Below are 20,122 nucleotides of genomic sequence, written 5' to 3'. Positions count from 1 at the left end.
ACACAAAGGAGAGACCATTTTATGTAATGAACAGGATCATGAGGACTTGCCTTAAACAACTTTGGACTTTCCAATCAAGCTCCTTACACAGTTAAACTGTCTTCAGTTTTACACAACACTTTAAAATGTATATTTTATGGTTCTAATGAGATTACAGAATACATTTAGTGCCATTTGAAGAATCGCAGCTCAAACTGTTTTTATACCAATATTTTTCCATAACAGATAACTACTGAAGAGAGTCAGAATGAAGTGTGTGATCAGGATGAAACAGAGAAAGTAAACCGTTTTACTGCAAATTCCTCTTTTTTTATTTTATTTTTATTTCATCTTAGATTGTGTGAATATGATTAGATATCTAATGATAACACTCCTGTTTTTCAGCAACAACAGCAGCAGCAGAACACACAAAAAGTGGAGGCAAGCAAAGTCCCAGAGTACATTAAAAAAGCTGCCAAGAAAGCTGCAGAGTTTAATAGTAATTTAAATCGTGAAAGAATGGAAGAGAGAAGAGCGTATTTTGATTTACAGACGCATGTAAGACATTACATTTTGTGATTTATTGAGTTTGTATTGTGTGTAATTGATTTTTGCCAATATGTGTTTAATTGTGTAAGGACTTTATAAAGACATTACGGGGGAAATTCAGTTATCTGTGGTAATTAACCATGGCCTAATTGATCCCCCTGGGATTATTCAATTTGTCCTGAAGTCACCTTGCAAAATGCAGTAACAGGATTGTTTCCGGGTCTGAGCAGACCCTAAAATAAATCTCTGATGCCTGTTTTCAAGTGCCGTGAACCTGTTAACACATAGGTCTGAGAACGTCTCCCGGATTCTATATGTTCACACCAAAAACTATTTACCGGGTGAGAAAAAGGGACTCTTAATTGAATAAGCATCAAAACATTCACACATTTAAGTCTATTTGACCCCCCACCCCCCTCCCCTAACATTGGTTTCATGTCTTCTTGAATGACCCCTTTTATTACCTTTAAAAAACTTCTATGAATCCGGCCTTCTGGATGGTGTAATTTGCCAACTTTCCAAAGAACAGGTGTGCGCACATACACCTAGCCAAAAATAGCCTTGTTTAGCCCTCAACTTTGAGACCTATCTGCACCTTAAGTACCTTGTATACTGCAAGCACAGACACAAAAGTGATGTTACAGTGCACAACACGGTCCGCTACCCATGGGTCAGCACAGGTGTCTTTTGCCATATGGCCCAAATAGGACACACCTGTACATGCTTGGAAAGGACTTGGGTAAATCCTTACACTTTTTAGACATTTGAGCTGAGGCAAGATGGATTATATGACACAACTTTACCAATGTATCTTTAAGTTAACACGTTTAGCTCTGTGCGCTAGCACGGTGACTGCTATCAAATACTCTCACTGTCACTCTCACAAATACTCTGACTGTCAGGCACTTTGGAATTTGTCATACATATTAACAATGATTGTGACTATAGAATCACAATCTTAGAGTTTTTTATGTTTCGTCTTGTGTAAAAAACTACCGTTTGTAACATTACAAAATATATTGGCTAATTCTATTTATATATGTAGATATTTTCATTTTTTTTTGTAAACATCATGTTCTGTTAAATTGAAGAATTGCAGTGACCAATGTATTGCCTTTTTATATCATAGAAGAGTGGTTCTCAAACTCGGTCTTCAGGACCCCACACAGTTCACATTTTCCAGGTCACCCGGCAGGTGCACTCATTACTGACTGACACAGTTTAAAAGCTCCACTGGTGAAGCTAATTATTTCACTTGATTCAGTGAGGAGACCTGCAAAACATGCACTGTTTGGGGTCCTGAGGGCCAACTTTGATTAATTGTGTCCTAGAGTAATTGTTTCTGCGGTTACAGTCTTGAATAAAATGTTATGTCCCACATCTATGCTGTGATAATTTAAATTACTATCTGTGGCAAACATTGTGAATAGCGCAATATAAGGATATGTAGCTATTGTTGCAACAATATTCATGTTTGTCAGTCACCAAATGATACATAAATATAGAAAAATTATTGTGCAACACACAGCTCTACCTTTTTGAACACACTATCATCTCCACACCCGAAATAGGGGAGATAGTTGTGTGGATGATCTGATTCCAATCTTTGGATGAAAGTAGGGTGTGGGATCCCTGTATTTGGCCCCTAAAACGCCAGGATTTCTATCCCAGGATTGGAGTTTCCAATCCTGGGGTTTTGTGATTAGACTGCGAATGCGCAGTCTAATGCCGGGCAGCGTCTGAGTAGGTGTTCAGACGCTGTCCAGCTTCTCTTGTCCCGGGCAGTGCGGCTCTGTGCATAATGACGACGTCAGAGGTCACGCTGCACAGGCCACACAACAGCCGCCTCATCCTGTGCGCACTGCGCTGATCTCCCGCCGCCTCCATGAGACCGCCCACTCACCCAGGCTGCCTGCAATCGCCTCTTCCCAGTACCATCCTCCCGCCTACACGCCCAGGCTGCATCCCCCCGGCCGCACCGCACTTGTAAATAAATATGCGGGCGTCCGGGGCGGGATTTTGTATTAGGGAAGCCAATCCTGGGATTGGGCGTTTTTAATCCCGAATTCCGGGATTGAAAAAAATGCCCCGGGATTGGCATCCCTAGATGAAAGTATACTATTTTGGGTTATTATATCTATTTTGCCATCACTATTAGGAGTAAAGGTTATAGTGTGTTCAAAAAGGTAGCGCTGTGTTTTGCACAATCATTTTTCCATAAACATTGTGAAGCTTTTAATATCCCTATTTATTTTATTTGTGATTTCTATCTAGTGATAATCACTTATGCAGTGTTATCTGATTTTGTTGCGGTGTCCTTATTCTATATTGTTATTCTATAATAGGTAATCCAAGTGCCTCAGGGAAAATACAAAATGCTACCTGCTGATATGACAAAAGTCAGTTCTTATCCTGTATCCCTCATACCTGGACAGTTTCAAGAGTATTATAAAAGGTATATCTTTACTTATCTGCCTTTTATGTAATAGCCTGCAAGTTTCAAAAAGGGGCGTGATTCTGGCAATTTAGCCCATAGCTTTAAAGCACATTTGGATGATATGTCACAAATATATGGTTCGACAGTTAGAAGGACTGCATGAATTTTTCACTTTTTTTGAGGGGGCTTATATGTTAATATCCACACAAACAACTCTGCAAGTTTACAGAGCACCCAATGCTGCAAATACTCATCTAAGGCGGGCACCCATCTATATCCATTGTGACATCTGTTACAAAGACATAAGTGGGTGCTATCTGGGGGTGTGACAGTTTCTGGGCTCCACGGGGAGGGGTGGGCATATATGTGATCTTCAGGGAATTTATAGTAATGACTGGCAAGTATATTGAAACCAATGGCTTCCACCCAGATGTAGTGATGTATTAATCCTGCCCATTTTGGTGTTGGTTTGGTGCTGCTCACGTGAGTCCACTTCAGGAAATTTTTCAGGACCACTTTTAGTTCCCAATCTGCCCCTGCATGTAGACTCTGATTGGGCAGAGTACAGTGTGCCTAGTGCAGTTGTAGCAGAGTAAGGGACCTGAGCTGAAGCATGATGAGCAAGGCGAGCCATGCGTGGGTACACACTACACTAATTTGGGTCCACGTGTTCAGTTGTTGACATTGACACCAAAAGTTGAAAAAAATGAATGTTGACCGAGGCCAGGGGTAGGCAACTCCAGTCCTTGAGAGCTACCAACAGTTACTGTTTTCCAGATCTCCTCACAGGGGGGCAGATTTATTAAGCTTGGAGAAGAGATAAACTGGAGATAAAGCGGAGAAAAGGTAAAAGGAGATAAAGCACCAGCCAATCAACTCCCAACTGTCTTTTTCAAACACAGCTGATTGGCTGGTGCTTTATCTCCTTTTACCTTTTCTCTGCTTTATCTCCAGTTTATCTCTTCTCCAAGCTTAATAAATCTGCCCCAGAATCACAAGTATTTAGCTCCACCTGTGGATCTTTTAAAATGTGTCAGTCAGTAATGAGTGCACCTGTGCACTTGCGAGGAGAGCTGGAAAACGTGAGCTGTTGGTAGCTCTCGAGGACTGGAGTTAGCTACCCCTCACCTATGTACTGTCTATCCTATGTTCCATACCCGATTTGAAGCACCAACAGTTCAAATGGCAAAAAATTGTTTGTGTGTGTTTTAACCCCTTCCTGACAGAGCTAGTTTTTGCGTTCCTGACAGAGCCATTTTTTTCAAATCTGACATGTCTCACTTAAGTGGGGATAACTTTTTTTTGCTTTTACTTATCCCAGTGATTTTGAGATTGTTTTTTCGTGACACATTGTACTTCAAATTAGTGGTAAATTTGGGTCGATACAGTCTGTGTTTTTTTGTGAAAAATACCAAAATGTCGTGAAAAAATGGAAAATTTAGCGATTTGCAAAATGTTAAATTTTCTGCTTGTGAGACAAATAATCATACCACTCAAAATAGTTAATAACTAACATAGACCATATGTCTACTTTATGTTTCCATCATTATTTCAACTTCCTTTTAATTTTTTTGGACACTAGGAGGCTTACAATATGAATAGCAAATTCTCAAATTTTCAAGAAAATTTCAAACACTGATTTTTTTAGGGACCAGTTCAGTTCTGATGTGACTTTGAGGGACTTGTATGTGAGACACCCCCATAAATGATGCCATTTCAAAAACTGCACCCCTCACAGTATTCAAAACAGCATTTTGGAAGTTTGTTAACCCTTTAGGTGTTTCACAGGAATTAAAACAAAGTGTAGGTGAAATTTCAAAATTTCATTTTTTTTGCAGATTTGCAATTTTAATACATTTTTCTAAGGAACACAGTACATTTTACTAGAGAAATGTGACTAAAAATTGATTCCCCCAATTCTTTTGTTTTCAAAAATATCCTATATGTGGCCCTAGTGTGCACGTTGACCAAACCACAGGCTTCATAATAGAAGGAGCACCTACTTGATTTTGGAGCCTCCTTTTTATGAGATTATTTTTTAGGCACCATGTAGGTTTCTAGGCACCATAAGATGCTAAAATTTAGGAACCCCCCCACAAGTCACCCCATTTTGCAAAGTACACCCCTCAGGGAATTCATCTAGGGGTATAGTGTACATTTCAAACCCCCAGGGGTTTCACCAATTTTGATACAAGTGGGCAGTGAAAATGAAAAATTACATTTTTTTACACAAAAATGCAGTTCTGGCTCAAAATTTTTCATTTTCAGAAGGTATGAAGGAGAAAAAGCACCCCAAAATCTGTGCCCCAATTTCTCCCGAGTACGGCAATGCCTCACATGTGAACAAAAAATACCAGTTGGGTGCATGGCAGGACTCAGAAGGGAAGGAGTGATTTTTGGATTTTGCAGCTCAGATTCTGGTGGAATTTTGGTGGGTGCTATGTCGCATTAGCAAGACCCCCCAAGCACCAAGACAGTGGAACCCCCCCACAAGTGACCCCATTTTGCAAACTACACCCCTCAGGGAATTCATCTAGGGGTATAGTGTACATTTCAAACCCCCAGGGGTTTCACCAATTTTGATACAAGTGGGCAGTGAAAATGAAAAATTACATTTTTTTACACAAAAATGCAGTTCTGGCTCAAAATTTTTCATTTTCAGAAGGAATGAAGGAGACAAAGCACCCCAAAATCTGTGCCCCAATTTCTCCCGAGTACGGCAATGCCTCACATGTGAACAAAAAATACCAGTTGGGTGCATGGCAGGACTCAGAAGGGAAGGAGTGATTTTTGGATTTTGCAGCACAGATTTTGGTGGAATGAATGGTGGGTGCTATGTTGCACCAATACAGTGGAACCCCCCCACAAGTCACCCCATTTTGCAAAGTACACCCCTCAGGGAATTCATCTAGGGGTATAGTGTACATTTCAGACCCCCAGGGGTTTCACCAATTTTGATACAAGTGGGCAGTGAAAATGAAAAATTACATTTTTTTACACAAAAATGCAGTTCTGGCTCAAAATTTTTCATTTTCAGAAGGTATGAAGGAGAAAAAGCACCCCAAAATCTGTGCCCCAATTTCTCCCGAGTACGGCAATGCCTCACATGTGACCAAAAAATACCAGTTGGGTGCATGGCAGGACTCAGAAGGGAAGGAGTGATTTTTGGATTTTGCAGTTTAGATTCTGGTGGAATTTTGGTGGGTGCTATGTCGCATTAGCAAGACCCCCAAAGCACCAATACAGTGGAACCCCCCCACAAGTGACCCCATTTTGCAAACTACACCCCTCAGGGAATTCATCTAGGGGTATAGTGTACATTTCAAACCCCCAGGGGTTTCACCAATTTTGATACAAGTGGGCAGTGAACATGAAAAATTACATTTTTTTACACAAAAATGCAGTTCTGGCTCAAAATTTTTCATTTTCAGAAGGTATGAAGGAGAAAAAGCACCCCAAAATCTGTGCCCCAATTTCTCCCGAGTACGGCAATGCCTCACATGTGAACAAAAAATACCAGTTGGGTGCATGGCAGGACTCAGAAGGGAAGGAGTGATTTTTGGATTTTGCAGCTCAGATTCTGGTGGAATTTTGGTGGGTGCTATGTCGCATTAGCAAGACCCCCCAAGCACCAAGACAGTGGAACCCCCCCACAAGTGACCCCATTTTGCAAACTACACCCCTCAGGGAATTCATCTAGGGGTATAGTGTACATTTCAAACCCCCAGGGGTTTCACCAATTTTGATACAAGTGGGCAGTGAAAATGAAAAATTACATTTTTTTACACAAAAATGCAGTTCTGGCTCAAAATTTTTCATTTTCAGAAGGAATGAAGGAGACAAAGCACCCCAAAATCTGTGCCCCAATTTCTCCCGAGTACGGCAATGCCTCATGTGTGACCAAAAAGTGGCAGGACTCAGAAGGGAAGGAGTGATATTTGGAGTTTGCAGCACAAATTCTGGTGGAATGATGGTGGGTGCTATGTCGCATTAGCAAGACCCCCAAAGCACCAATACAGTGGAACCCCCCCACAAGTGACCCCATTTTGCAAACTACACCCCTCAGGGAATTCATCTAGGGGTATAGTGTACATTTCAAACCCCCAGGGGTTTCACCAATTTTGATACAAGTGGGCAGTGAAAATGAAAAATTACATTTTTTTACACAAAAATGCAGTTCTGGCTTAAAATTTTTCATTTTCACAAGGAATGAAGGAGAAAAAGCACCCCAAAATCTGTGCCCCAATTTCTCCCGAGTACGGCAATGCCTCACATGTGACCAAAAAATACCAGTTGGGTGCATGGCAGGACTCAGAAGGGAAGGAGTGATTTTTGGATTTTGCGGCTCAGATTCTGGTGGAATGAATGGTGGGTGCTATGTGGCATTAGCAAGACCCCCGAAGCACGGTGAAATTATGAACCTAATATTCCATAGATGTGTGGTATATTTTAAAACACTCCTTTATACATAGGCCGGGTTTGTCGGGGCAAGTGTCACACTGGAAAATAGTTTGCTTTCTTATTCCCTTTTTATAGCAAACTTTGCACCTTTTTTGTGTCCTGCCCTTTTTTCCAGTGGAGGGGATTTCATCAGGAAAATGCTGCCCTGGTACAATACGGGGGCCAGTACTAGAAGTACTGGGGCCCTCTGCCTGCTGGTTCCCAAATATTAGGCCCTATATGACTTCCTCTTGAAAGTGCATAAATGTCCCCCTCTGGCCGGTAGAACGGAATAGCACGTAAGCGTTATACAGTGCCATCTGGATGATATACACGGCCACCTTCTTGTACCAGATTTTTGTTTTCCGCAGGGCACTGTACGGCTTCAGTACCTGATCTGAAAGATCCACTCCGCCCATGTACCTATTGTAATCCAGGATACAATTAGGTTTTGAGGTGTGGGTACTGGTACCTCGTACAGGGACGGAGGTGGTACTGTCTCCGTGAATTGTTGTCAGTATAAGGACATCCCTCTTGTCCTTATATTTGACCAACAACATATTTTCGTTGCATATTCCCCTGCTTTCACCCCTTCTCATTACTTGGGCAATGTGCGTTTTTGGGAGGCCTCTTTGGTTCTTGCGCACAGTACCGCAAGCTGCTGTACCTCTTGAACCAAGGGCCTTAAACAGGGGGATGCTAGTGTAAAAGTTAAAAATTATCCACATAGAGGTGATAACCTTTATCCAGGAAGGGGTGCACTAAATCCCAGACAATTTTCCCACTAACACCTACGAGGGAGGGGGGGCATTCTGGCGGTTCAATTCTTGAATCCTTCCCTTCATAAACCCTAAACCTGTGGGTGTACCCTGAGGTGCTTTCACACAGTTTATACATTTTTATGCCATACCTTGCCCTCTTACTGGGAAGGTACTGGCGGAATTTAACCCTTCCTTTAAAATGTATAAGGGACTCGTCGATACAAATAAATTTTTCAGGGATGTACACCTCTTCAAATTTGGCACTGAAATGATCAATGACCGGCCTGACTTTGAATAGCCGGTCAAAGGTGGGATCATCTCTGGGCGGGCACTGTGCATTATCGGTGTAATGTATAAATTTAAGAATTGTCTCAAATCGAGTCCGGGTCATGGCCATACGGTAAAATGGAGTACTGTACAGAACATCTGTACTCCAATATTGCCTAATTTCTGGCTTTTTTACTATGCCCATATGAAACACCAGACCCCAAAACGTCATCATCTCTACTGCATCTACAGGGGTCCACCTAGCAAATGATGACGTGGGGTTTTGAGCAATAAACTGCTGGGCATATAAATTAGTTTGGTCCACCATTAAATTTATAAAATCATCAGAGAAAAATAATTTGAAAAAGTCAATTTCTCTGAGACCTGTGGAATCAAATTGGATTCCTGGCATGGCCAAAAACTCAGGAACCTGGGGCTCAAAATTGTCTGGTGGTGGGGTCCATACGAGATCAATTGTTGGGGGGGGGGTCTCAGCTGCTCTACGGGGGCGTCTTTGAGGGGGTCCCTCATCACCAGAGGAGGAAGAGGAGCTTAAGACGAATCCTTCAAATTCCCCGCTTGCATCACTGGCTGTGTCAGAGTCAGAAGCAAGCATGGCATATGCCTCCTCCACTGAATACATTCTCCTGGATGACTGGGAGGACATTTGGGAGGACATTTGGGATGCCATTTTTATTTTTGTGTTACTGGTAGTGAAATGTTTCAACACGTGTATAGTGTAGGGGGGGGTACAAACTTTATTTCAACCTGGGGGGAATGTAGTGTGTAATGTGTATGTAGTGCAGAAAAAAAAAATACTTTATACCAAAAAAAAAAATTGAAGGGGTTAAAAAAAAAAATTGAAGGGGTTAAAAAAAAAAAAGGTCCTGCGCCAAAAATTGAGCACAGATGTTGGTCAGTAACGTCTGTCACTGAACAGCGCTCAAAGGCAACAGGAATTTGATCAAAAAAAAAAAAATAGATCAACCCTGTGCCGAAAAAGCTGATCAGTGATGTACGTCACTGATCAGCGCACAGTGGCCACAGGACACCCACAAAATCACAGTGTGTGTAAAAAAAAAATTAAAAAAAGACCACACAGCACCCACAAAAAAAAAAAAAACGGTGATCAGTGATGCGACACTGATTACCAGTGAGGGGCAGCAGGTGCACAACCTTTGGTGCAACTGACAGGTATATATAAAAAAAAAAAAACCTCTGTACCCCCAAAAAAGTTGCTGATCACCTCAGATATAGTGATCAGCACAAAAGGCGGGGGCAGCAGACACAAAATTTAGCACTCTCTATCACTCTCTGTCACTATCTCTCTCTATCTCTCTATCTCTCACTATCTATCACTCTATGACACTGCAGCAGCAGCACTGACAGGTATATCTATATATAAAAAAAAACCTGCGCCCCCAAAAAGTTGCTGATCAGTTAATTTATACTGATCAGCACAAAAGGAGGGGGCAGCAGTCAGTTATATAAAAAATATATAGCACAATCTGTCACTATCTCTCTCTATCTCTCTCTCTCTATCTCTCTCTATCTCTCTATAACTATCACACTGCAGCAGCACAAAATATAGCACTCTGTCACTAGGCCTCTCTATCTATCTCTCTCTCTCTATCTCTCTCTATCTCTCTATCTCTATCTATAACTATATCACACTGCAGCAGCACAAAATATAGCACTCTCTGACACTATCTCTCTCTCTATCTCTCTCTATCTCTCTCTATCTATCTCTATCTATCTCTCTATCTAGCTATTACACTGCAGCAGCACAATTTCACAGCACAGTATCTCTCTCTATCTATCTCTCTCTATCTCTCTCTATCTATCTCTCTATCTAGCTATTACACTGCAGCAGCACAATTTCACAGCACAGTATCTCTCTCTATCTATCTCTCTCTATCTCTCTCTATCTCTCTCTCTATCTAGCTATTACACTGCAGCAGCACAATTTCACAGCACAGTATCTCTCTCTATCTCTCTCTATCTCTCTCTATCTCTCTCTATCTCTCTCTATCTATCTCTCTATCTAGCTATTACACTGCAGCAGCACAATTTCACAGCACAGGAAGGCACAAGTAGCAACAGGATCCAGGAAGCATCCAGCACACTACAAGCACAGATCAAGCAGTGATCAAGCAGTGATGAAGCAGTGATCAGGTAAGTATGGAGCAAGGTTCTGGTCAGTATATGGCGGCAGGTGGGCACGGTGACCGCACTGCACGCTATTCCAGAACGGAATGGCGTCTGCAGTGCAGTCACCGTTAGTTTAAACCCCCCTCCATGGCTGTGATTGGTCCGTCGGTCCGACGGACCAATCACGGCCTTTGGGGGCGGGCGGGGTGAGGTGGGGTGACACCAGTGTCACCCTTACACCCCGCGGTGATTGGTGCTGTACTTTACAGCACCAATCACCTCCGATCCCGTTTCACCGGCGAACGTTATTCGCCGGTGACACAGGAAAACGCTGTGAATGGCTGTTCACACTGAACAGCCAATCACAGCGATCGCCGACGGGGGGGCGGCATCGCAGCCCCCCCTGGGCATGCACGGACATGTCTGCTGACATGTTGAAACTGTCACCGCGTCTATAGACGCGGTGACAGTTTAAATCCATGACGTACATTTACGCCATGTGTCGGGAAGTGCTTCCCGACCATGACGTAAATGTACGTCAAATGTCGGGAAGGGGTTAAATAGGAGGGAATTGGGTAGCATTAAACTCCCTGTGTGTTGCTGGACAATATATTTAATTACACTTTGAGGAGTTCACACTGGAGTGAAAAACAAACTATTAGGGAGTTCCTGACATGTTCTCTCTTTGGCTGCTGCTGGGACCACCGGCATCTCCCCTCTCCTTGACTGCTGCTCTGGGCAGCTCTCCCCTTTATGGTGATTCCAGCACCCGTCCATACACATGCACTGCCCTGTTTGAAATGTAAAGGGACAGCCGTGCCATAACATGATCATATAAAGATGCTGATCAACAGTGCTTGTTCTGCTAAAACCTCCGGCATAGTTACATGTGTTCTTATTTGAGCTATCTGATTTTTCTATCCTGCTTCCTTGGTACTGCTTCTTAAGACTCCCGGTTCCAAACTTTGGCTTTTTCATACCTGCATTCGGCCTGTTCCCTGGTAGCACATTGTCCACTTCATTCTGACCTAATTCTGATGTCTTCAGTATGCCTCGCAACGCACCGGTTACTGCCAGCCTTTGGTTCCTCCAGAATCGCCCTGCCTCACAAATGAGAAACCCAGTCTGAGGGCCACGACCTGCGTATTGGGCGCAGCAGAGCCCAAAACCTTATGTCAGGGATCTCTGTTAAAGACCACTGATATATTAGAGTCTGTATTTTTGGGGACCATTGCCCAGCTACTAAACTTTTAAGTTTGCTCTTAGATTGTGCAGAGATTAGTTGGCCCCTGCACTCTCCTGTATTTTAAAGCAATTTCTTATGTCTGATGTATTCCGGTGTTCATGCACAACATGTATTTTACTGCATTGCTTTCCAGATATTCACCAAATGAGCTCCGGTACTTGCCCCTTAACACAGCCTTGTTTGAGCCTCCACTGGATCCTCTGGACCCTGAATTGCTGGCTCTTGACAGTGATGGAGATTCTGATGATATTGATGAAGGGCGCAGTGAAAAGAAAAAAACCAAGGGAACCTCAGTAAGACAGCAATGTGTGGGTTTTCTACATTTACTTTTTATATATAATGTTGGATTTATACTTGACTGTGCAGTTGGTGTAACTTAGGAAAAAAAACTGGAGTGAAGGTTAACGTGGCGCTCGATGTATCGGAAGTTCGGCCTTCTGAATCCCCTGGGGTCTCACCCTAGATGCCCCTGGAGAATAAACACGTATATGTACAGATGGGATTCAAATACTAGGCGCTCTTCCTATGGGCATAGATCAAATCTGCTGTGCAAATGTAAGGGTGCCAAGCATAAAAAACGGAGAGTACTTCCCTTAACGTCGAGACAGGTATATTTTTCTCCAAGATATTCGTATCCTTAATTTCTTTGTTTCTTCTTTTTCTTGTGTATTTTTCTCTATGGGGAATGAATAAACACACGTATCTGGGTATCTTTCTACTAGGTGACACGCACCCGTACTCACGATGTAAATGGTGGGTTGACACTCATAAAGGTTTCTTTTAGTATTTTCAAATAAACTTTTTATTGATGCAAATCCACACAATGAAGTGAAAATATTTATTATAAAATAAGACTGTTCTGAGCAGCAAACCTGAATCTGATGGTGATAATGGGCTATTAACACTCCCACCTGGTATTCCTGGTAGCCCATTATCACCATCAGATTCAGGTTTGCTGCTCAGAACAGTCTTATTTTATAATAAATATTTTCACTTCATTGTGTGGATTTGCATCAATAAAAAGTTTATTTGAAAATACTAAAAGAAACCCTTGCGCTCGCCACACTTCGGGTTGGCGTTCATAGTGGCGGTGGCGTGGGGGGTGCATTTAACATTGTAAGCCCCTATTAAGGTGCTTATACAATTAAAAATTGTATATACAATTTTTAAAATCGCATCACATTGCATTGTATGCCATTGTTTGCCATATACAATGGTATACAATTTTAAATTGAATACAATGCCATACGACTGAATATCGTGGGCGCAGTGCTAGGAAACAAGTACCTGTCTGTTTTATTGAAGAATTATGTAAATTTTACCACACATGTAGGTATAACCCTTCATATATTATAGAATAAAGTAGTCTGCAGATCTAAACAAGTACCCAATTTTAAGTTGCACATTAGTATGTAAAAATCAAGTAAAATGTGAATAAGCAATACATTAGAACAGGTCAGGAGGATGGTACGCGTCCTCCCGACCTGTTCATGCCCATACTATCCACGTCGGGGTGGAGTTGATTTTATATGTGGCGAGCCTCCGAGCCCAAAGCGTGGCGAGCGGACGCGGAATACGCGTCAAGTAATTTGCATCCTCTCGCTACGCTCGCCACGCGTCGGGCTTGGTGGCTCGCTGCGCTCGCCACACTTTTTTAACATCAACTCCACGCCAATGTGGATAGTGGGGGTATGAACAGGTCGGGAGGACGCATACCGCGTCCCCTCACCACGCTTTGGGGTGACATGGATAGTGGGGGTGTGCTAAATCGCATTGCATGCAATTTGCGTGTGGTGCAATGCGATCCGTGGGAAGGGGTGCCGTGAAGCTGCACAAGTACCATTGCATCTCACGAAAATCGCATGCGATGCGATCCTACTACGGTGAATAGGACACTACGTTAACTAAACGGGTTCCGTTTTTTTTTTTGTTTGTTTTTTTGTTAAATTAAGGATGCCAATCCTGGGAATGCTGGGGATGAGTAATTTTCCATCCCAAATCCCGGGAATGAAAAAAATGCCCTGGGATTGGCATCCCTAATGTGGCCGTAGAATATGTCAGGAGAAATCTAAAATGAAGGTATTAAGAAATGTTGAGATTGGCGGAGAACTGGAATTACTGTAGTAGAAAGCAAAGTTGCGATCACCTTAGTCTTCCTGTCTGATGTGCAGAATCATCGCTATAAACAGAACTTGCTTATGTTCTCTTTATTAACTCTTTGAGTGCCAACATCTCTGTGAGAGATGTTCAAAATATCCGCTAAAAATGCCAGTGTCGCTCACATTTGTTATATAAATTCAAATAAAAATTGTGTAATAAAGATTACATTTCCTATATAAGGTAAACATTACTGTACATTATGATGAATAAAAATGTTTGCTTGCCAATTTTCGCACTTATTTTAACAAATTCACTTGGCACTCAAATGGTTAAGATTTTCAGATTGTAGGATACAATAACAAACTCTTCTGCTGTTACACGAGGACCTTTTGCATTTATTTTTACTAAAAGATTGCTTTTATGCTTTTTGTTATGGGCTGTTTGTATTCTCATTTTAGAGCAGGTTCTTTTTAGCAGAATTAAAGACTTACGATCATTCAGCAAATAAAGTCGTACCCTTAGGATGCACACCATAACTTAAAGCTGGTAACCTAATTCAGGTACAGATGTGTCCTCCTACATCTGTCCTAAATACGCCATGCACAGAGAGATGTCTGGCGAGAGGTAGCCCTCCGCTTATTGTTGGGCTATGGTTTTGCCGTAAATGCATCTTGCTTGCATCGCTATTGGGAATAAGTCATGCAGGCAGATAAAAATGATATGCAGCATGCCTATATTATATGTGTGACACTGGCTGTATCTGCATATGAAATGTTATGCTATCGAGTTTACCAGGAAATCACTAACGTAGCTTTTTCTATGCAGATACAGCCGCAGCCACACACAGAATATAGGCATGCCGCATATCATTTTAATAATCAGTCAGCTTTTATGTCGTATTGGCATAGCAATGTGAATAAGACTCCTTTTTTTAGGGGAAACCATGCACAAAAATGCCCTTCATTAGCAATCACACCCACGATTAAGGGCAACAAGAAGGGCTGATTAACGTGACTACGGCAAGGATTTAGGAGGACACATCTGTACTTTTCTGAAGGTGCTAAAGTGGTGTGGTCTGAATTTTAAGTAATTGATGGATATCCTCCTATAAAGGGACATCATTTGATAGTTTATGAAGAGGGGGCATATACAGTTGGACAATTACTTTTACTTAACCCAACCCTGGGGTGAACAGAGATGGTGGCAGTAAGCAATTATTTACTGTGCTAATTTATGTATCCCCTAGTAACTTGGACCCCAGTCATCTTAGTCTCCTTCCCCACTGTCTGTTGCATTTACTGCAGTTGAAACCATTATCTGAGTGCACCCCAGTTCCAGCTGCACCTGAAACTGATAGGATATGTTATGGGTTGGGATCATTTGGTCTACAGCATGATGGTTGACCGTTATTAGATCAACACCATTAGGTCGACATGGGTCTAGGTCGAAAGGTCATTAGTTCGACACTATTTGGTTCACTGTTTTTTTACCTGAATGTCAACACAGTCAACATGGACAAAGTTTAAAGTACACCGCATCCCCTCGCCTCGCTTGCTGCGCTTGCAATGCTTCGGGCATGGTGCCTTGCAACGCTCGGCACACTATTTTATTCTCCCACCACGCCCTAGTGGATGGTAGGGTGTGCAATACCGTCTGTGGGCACGTCAGTTCAAAAAAAACAGTGACCAACCCCATGTCAACCTTTTGACTGTCGAGCTAGACATGGTCAAACTAATGACGTCAACCTAGAACCATGTCGACCTAATGACTGTCGACCATCATGCTGTAGACCAAATGACTGCATCCCCAAGTTATGGCATGTTTATGTCTTCCATGAACTTGCCTTAGGTTTGATAGGTGTTCTGCCTCTGTTAAATCCCTCCAGACACTGTTCCAGGAGTGGGTTGAAGTCCTTAATTTGGTCACAGAAATTGGAAGGTGCAATGAATGAGCCCAGTCTTAATCTCCATTAATTCAAAGCACAGATGCCACAGATGTTTGCTGGTAGAGATCCTGTTTACCAAAACTCACAAAAATATTTTGTCATTTCAGGACAGTTCATCTGGGAATGTATCAGAGGGTGAAAACTTGCAGGATGTCAAGGAGGAATCTGTGCAAGGAAAACCGAAGGCGAAAGAAAAAACCCCAAAAAAGGAGAGCACCAAACGTTCTGTAGGGTCCAAATCAACCACTGGGTACAAGGTAGAAGAAAAAAGCCCCTGACTCAGCTTCTTTACTGACCAGCCTTTCTCCTTGAATTATTCTTGCTTTTTCACATTTCAATTTTTCATATTACTCCTTCGTTACTTTTTTTTATGGTCCCTTTTTTTAATTTTTTTTTCTATATTTTTTTTTCCCCTGCATCTAACATTTATAATTTTTTTTTTCGCTCCCAAGTATATCTTGCCCTTCTCCTGTCATTTGTTCTACTTCTTCTGTTTTTGCTTCTGTTTTTTTTTTTCACGTGGGGCCTTTTAATAACCTTTTACTTTGGAGTGGCTACTGAACTCATTCCTTTTGGGCTTTTAAAGACAAATCCAAGTACCAGGTGTTAAGGTTTAAGGTCTCCTTTGCTCTCCAGGCTGGTCTTCATACTTCACTACAAAAGCGTTTTGGTACTAACTAATGTCTATTTCTTCCCTTTCAAGACTGAAATGATGATATGTTATTGACAATGGCAATATGGTGTTTTAGTAACAACTGTAACTCTCTAATATGACATTTATTTTGAGAAGTAGAATTCTGTTTGTCCTGTTTAGCCACAGCACACTGTGTTGTCATTGTGAAGACTCTCCCACCAGTTAGATTATGCAGGTGATGTATTTATAAACCAGTATTTCTAGTGGTCACCTACTATTGAAAGGCATACAACCTTAGTCTCAGGGAGCTATATTAGATGGTCTTCCTTAAAACTTGCACATTATAATAAGGAGATGCCCACAAAAATGTTTCGGCCCGTGTGAGCCCCCATATAACCAGTATGGCAAGGATCCCATGTGCACAGAACCTAGTCTATGTTTGCATCTTCTGTACTGATGTTCCGGAGTGACTACATTGTCCGCGTGGTGTGGCAATTTAAAGGGGATACGGTCATTTGGTCGACAAGTATTGGGTTGACATGGGTCTAGGTCGACAGGTAATTAGGTCCACGCAAGCATTAGGTCGACAGTCAAAAGGTGGTCATGGGGTTTTTCACTGTTTTTTGAACCGACGAGTTGACATGGTGCCCGAAGCATTGTGAGCGGATGCGGTGCACTGGAAACTGTTTCCATGTCGACTGTGACTACATTCGGGTAAAAAAAACAGTGAAAAACCCCATGTCAACCTTTTGACTGTCGACCTAGACACTGTCAACCTAATGTTTGTGTCGACCTATTGAACGGTCGACCTAACGGTGTTGACCTAATGCTTGTTATCCAACTTGCTGTAGACCAAATGATCCCAATCCATTTAATGTTACATTTTAAAGGTTCCTAATCGGCTTTATCAACACATTGCGTTGTGCAGTGTATTTTATTGGGCAGTTTCCTGCATAGGTGAGTTTCTGTGTTGTAAGTGTCCCCGATATGTTTATGGAAGGAGATCTATCTGTAAAATAGAAAATTTTAGGATATTTTTAATAAACGTATTTTATTTGTTTTTCTTCTTCGGGTTCCATGGTCCCACAGGGTGCCATTTTGGTTGTAGGCGGTTGAGGACCGTGGCAACAATCAGCGAAGCTTTCAGGTTTCCCAGGATGCACGGCTCCTCTCCCATATAACCCCGCCTGCATGCCTAGCTCATCCGTTTTTTGTTAGTGCCAGCAGGAAGCTGGAGCACCTGGCTGCAGGTGATGATCAAAACAATATTAACACATTTTAAGTGCAGGAAGTCTTAAAAGTTTGTGGCATAGTTGCCATCTCTAGGCCCCCTGTAATTACACCGGCTGTACAGGCTCCTCCACCATGAGTAGATACCCTGACGACCACGGTGCAAACCCTTGCACAGACATCGGTGGCTATGCAGAAGTTACTGCCAACTACATCTGTCAGAAACCAGTTACCTAGTGTTTCTGCCCCATTACTCCAATTGTTAGATGATGACACTACAGGAGATGAGGATGATGATAATGGGGATGAAGATGGTGACAAAGCTGATGGGAGTTACGGGGATCCCACTCTACCAGAGTTAGGGACACCTGTAGTACAAGCGGATATGGCGGATGTACCAGCCCTTATTGACGCAATACGACTAGTGCTCTCATCTGACACTTATGAACCAGTGGCAAAGCCCAGGGATGTTTTAAAAAACAAAAGGTTATCAAAGACCAATTCCCACACCGGACCACTTAATGGAGATCCGTACTGACCAATGGGAGGCTTTGGGCAAGAAATCCTCCTTTTCTAAGAGCGTTCTAGCCAGGTACCCCTTGCCACCAGAAGATTGCAAATTGTGGGAAGCTCTTCCCCTGGTAGATTCCCATGTTACATGACTGTTTAAACAATCTGTCCTCTCTATCACCACGGGATCTTCTCTAAAGGATCCCATGGATAGGCGCTTAGAGCACTCTATTAAAGCCATCTTTTCCCTCACTGGAGCGGTCCAAAGACCTACTGTGGCTGCGACCTGAGCCACAAAGGCTATTCTGCCATGGCTTCAGGTTGTGGAAGACAAATTACCCATTAATGCATCAGAAGATGCAAGACTATGCGTGTCTCATATTAAGCAGGCCGCAATATATATATATATATATATATATATATATATAAATAGGAAAAGAACGGGCACTCAGGGTCTTGATGGTAGTGAAAATAAAGGACTGTTTATTCAGTCAGATGGTCCGTCTACGTTTCGGGGTCTCCCCCTTCGTCAGGACAGGTAATGGGTATAACAACAAGCAAGTGCAATACAAGTGAATTATAAAGGCTCAGTGACTTACCCCTCCTGCAGCTTGCGCTCACTCTCCGGGACCGCTGGGCTGACTTCCGGGTGCGATCGCGCCGTGATGACGTCACCGTGATTGACAGTGTCATCCCTCCGGCGCATCAGAGCGGGGCTGGCCTGCGGTCACGTGGGGCGGGCTGTGGGGAGGCATACAGAGCGTCATACAGTGCAAAAAACATTATGCATGGTACATTCAAATTGTGAACATTGATGCTTCAATGACATGTCAATATAGTGAAAAGTGAATCCAGGACACAGCACCTGAAAACATAAATATGCAAACATTAGTGATATCGCACTGCAAATTATACAAAAAAGCTATACGTGAGGTGGTGCTGACATCTAGTGGTGGACATGTGTATCAAGTAGAAAATACAGAAATGGTTAAAAACAAAGCAAGCTGCACTGAGTACAGTGTAGCTGGAATACATGCATATCGTGTGACATGTATGCTCGGTGTGCTCACAGCACTACCTGCTGAACTCATACTGCAAATGCGACTGGCATATGTCTGTAAAGAATAAAATGAACCCGTAGGTTTGACAAATGTAACAGTTGCCGAGTGTGCCCGCAGAATGGTGCAAAGAAAGATCTGAAGGCAAAGGACATGGCTGCACTAAGTGGGACCCAGAACTGGGCTCAGTCAGCAGGGCTATTACAAGAAATTGTGGAGCCCCAAGGACTGGTTGAGGCCCTTAGGGGCCAGAGTATCAAGTTTATAGATCCACTGTGACTCCAATTGGAGGAGTTTTTTGGATCTATCACCCCTACGAATGGAAGCTGGAATGTGGTCCACAATTCTATAACGGAGCATGGCCATATTATGTTTTGCTCGGGCAAAGTGCCGGGCAACTGGTTGTTCACTCTTACCCGATACAAGCGCTGCCCTGATGGCACTGCGGTGCTGTGCCATACGGACCTTAAAGGTGCAGTCGGTTTTGCCGACGTAATTAAGCCCACACGGGCATTGGATGACATAAATGACGTGACTGGTAGTACACGTCAAGGGCCACTTGATTTTAAATTTCTTACCCGAAAAAGGATGAGCTATCTCGGTGCAGGTGACAAGGTAGCTGCACGTTGTGCAACCCAAGCACCTATAGCACCCTGTTCTCGTGGGCCTAATAGTGCGGGTCTGCTTTTCAAAATTGGAAATTTCCGTCTTAACGAGAAGGTCACGTAAATTGGGCCCTCGCTTGTAACTGGGCATGAGTTTGATGTTTTTGAACATGGGAAGATCGGGGTCACTTTTAACTATGTCCCACCACT

At 42.7% G+C, this 20,122-nt stretch overlaps 1 protein-coding gene across 4 annotated transcripts in view; it reads left to right on the top strand.

The window, feature by feature from the left end:
* The window catches only part of PHF10 (PHD finger protein 10), an 87,284-nt gene that overhangs the window by 31,773 nt on the left and 35,389 nt on the right, over positions 1 to 20,122 (top strand). Inside the window, exons 6-10 of one of the 4 annotated variants that reach the window (XM_083176282.1) lie at positions 226 to 279; positions 385 to 537; positions 2,874 to 2,983; positions 11,964 to 12,123; positions 15,983 to 16,132. In XM_083176282.1, the coding sequence (XP_083032408.1) occupies positions 226 to 279; positions 385 to 537; positions 2,874 to 2,983; positions 11,964 to 12,123; positions 15,983 to 16,132 (627 nt within the window). Of the gene's footprint in view, positions 1 to 225; positions 280 to 384; positions 538 to 2,873; positions 2,984 to 11,963; positions 12,139 to 15,982; positions 16,133 to 20,122 lie in introns of all 4 variants that reach the window. The other 3 variants (XM_083176281.1, XM_083176284.1, XM_083176283.1) reach the window with 3 other exon arrangements.

Source organism: Crinia signifera, chromosome 3 (genome assembly GCF_055691185.1).
Source record: "Crinia signifera chromosome 3, ASM5569118v1, whole genome shotgun sequence".
Lineage (NCBI taxonomy): Eukaryota > Metazoa > Chordata > Amphibia > Anura > Myobatrachidae > Crinia > Crinia signifera.
Note: the sequence above shows the minus strand (reverse complement) of the source record. Positions and strands in the feature narration are given on the sequence as shown.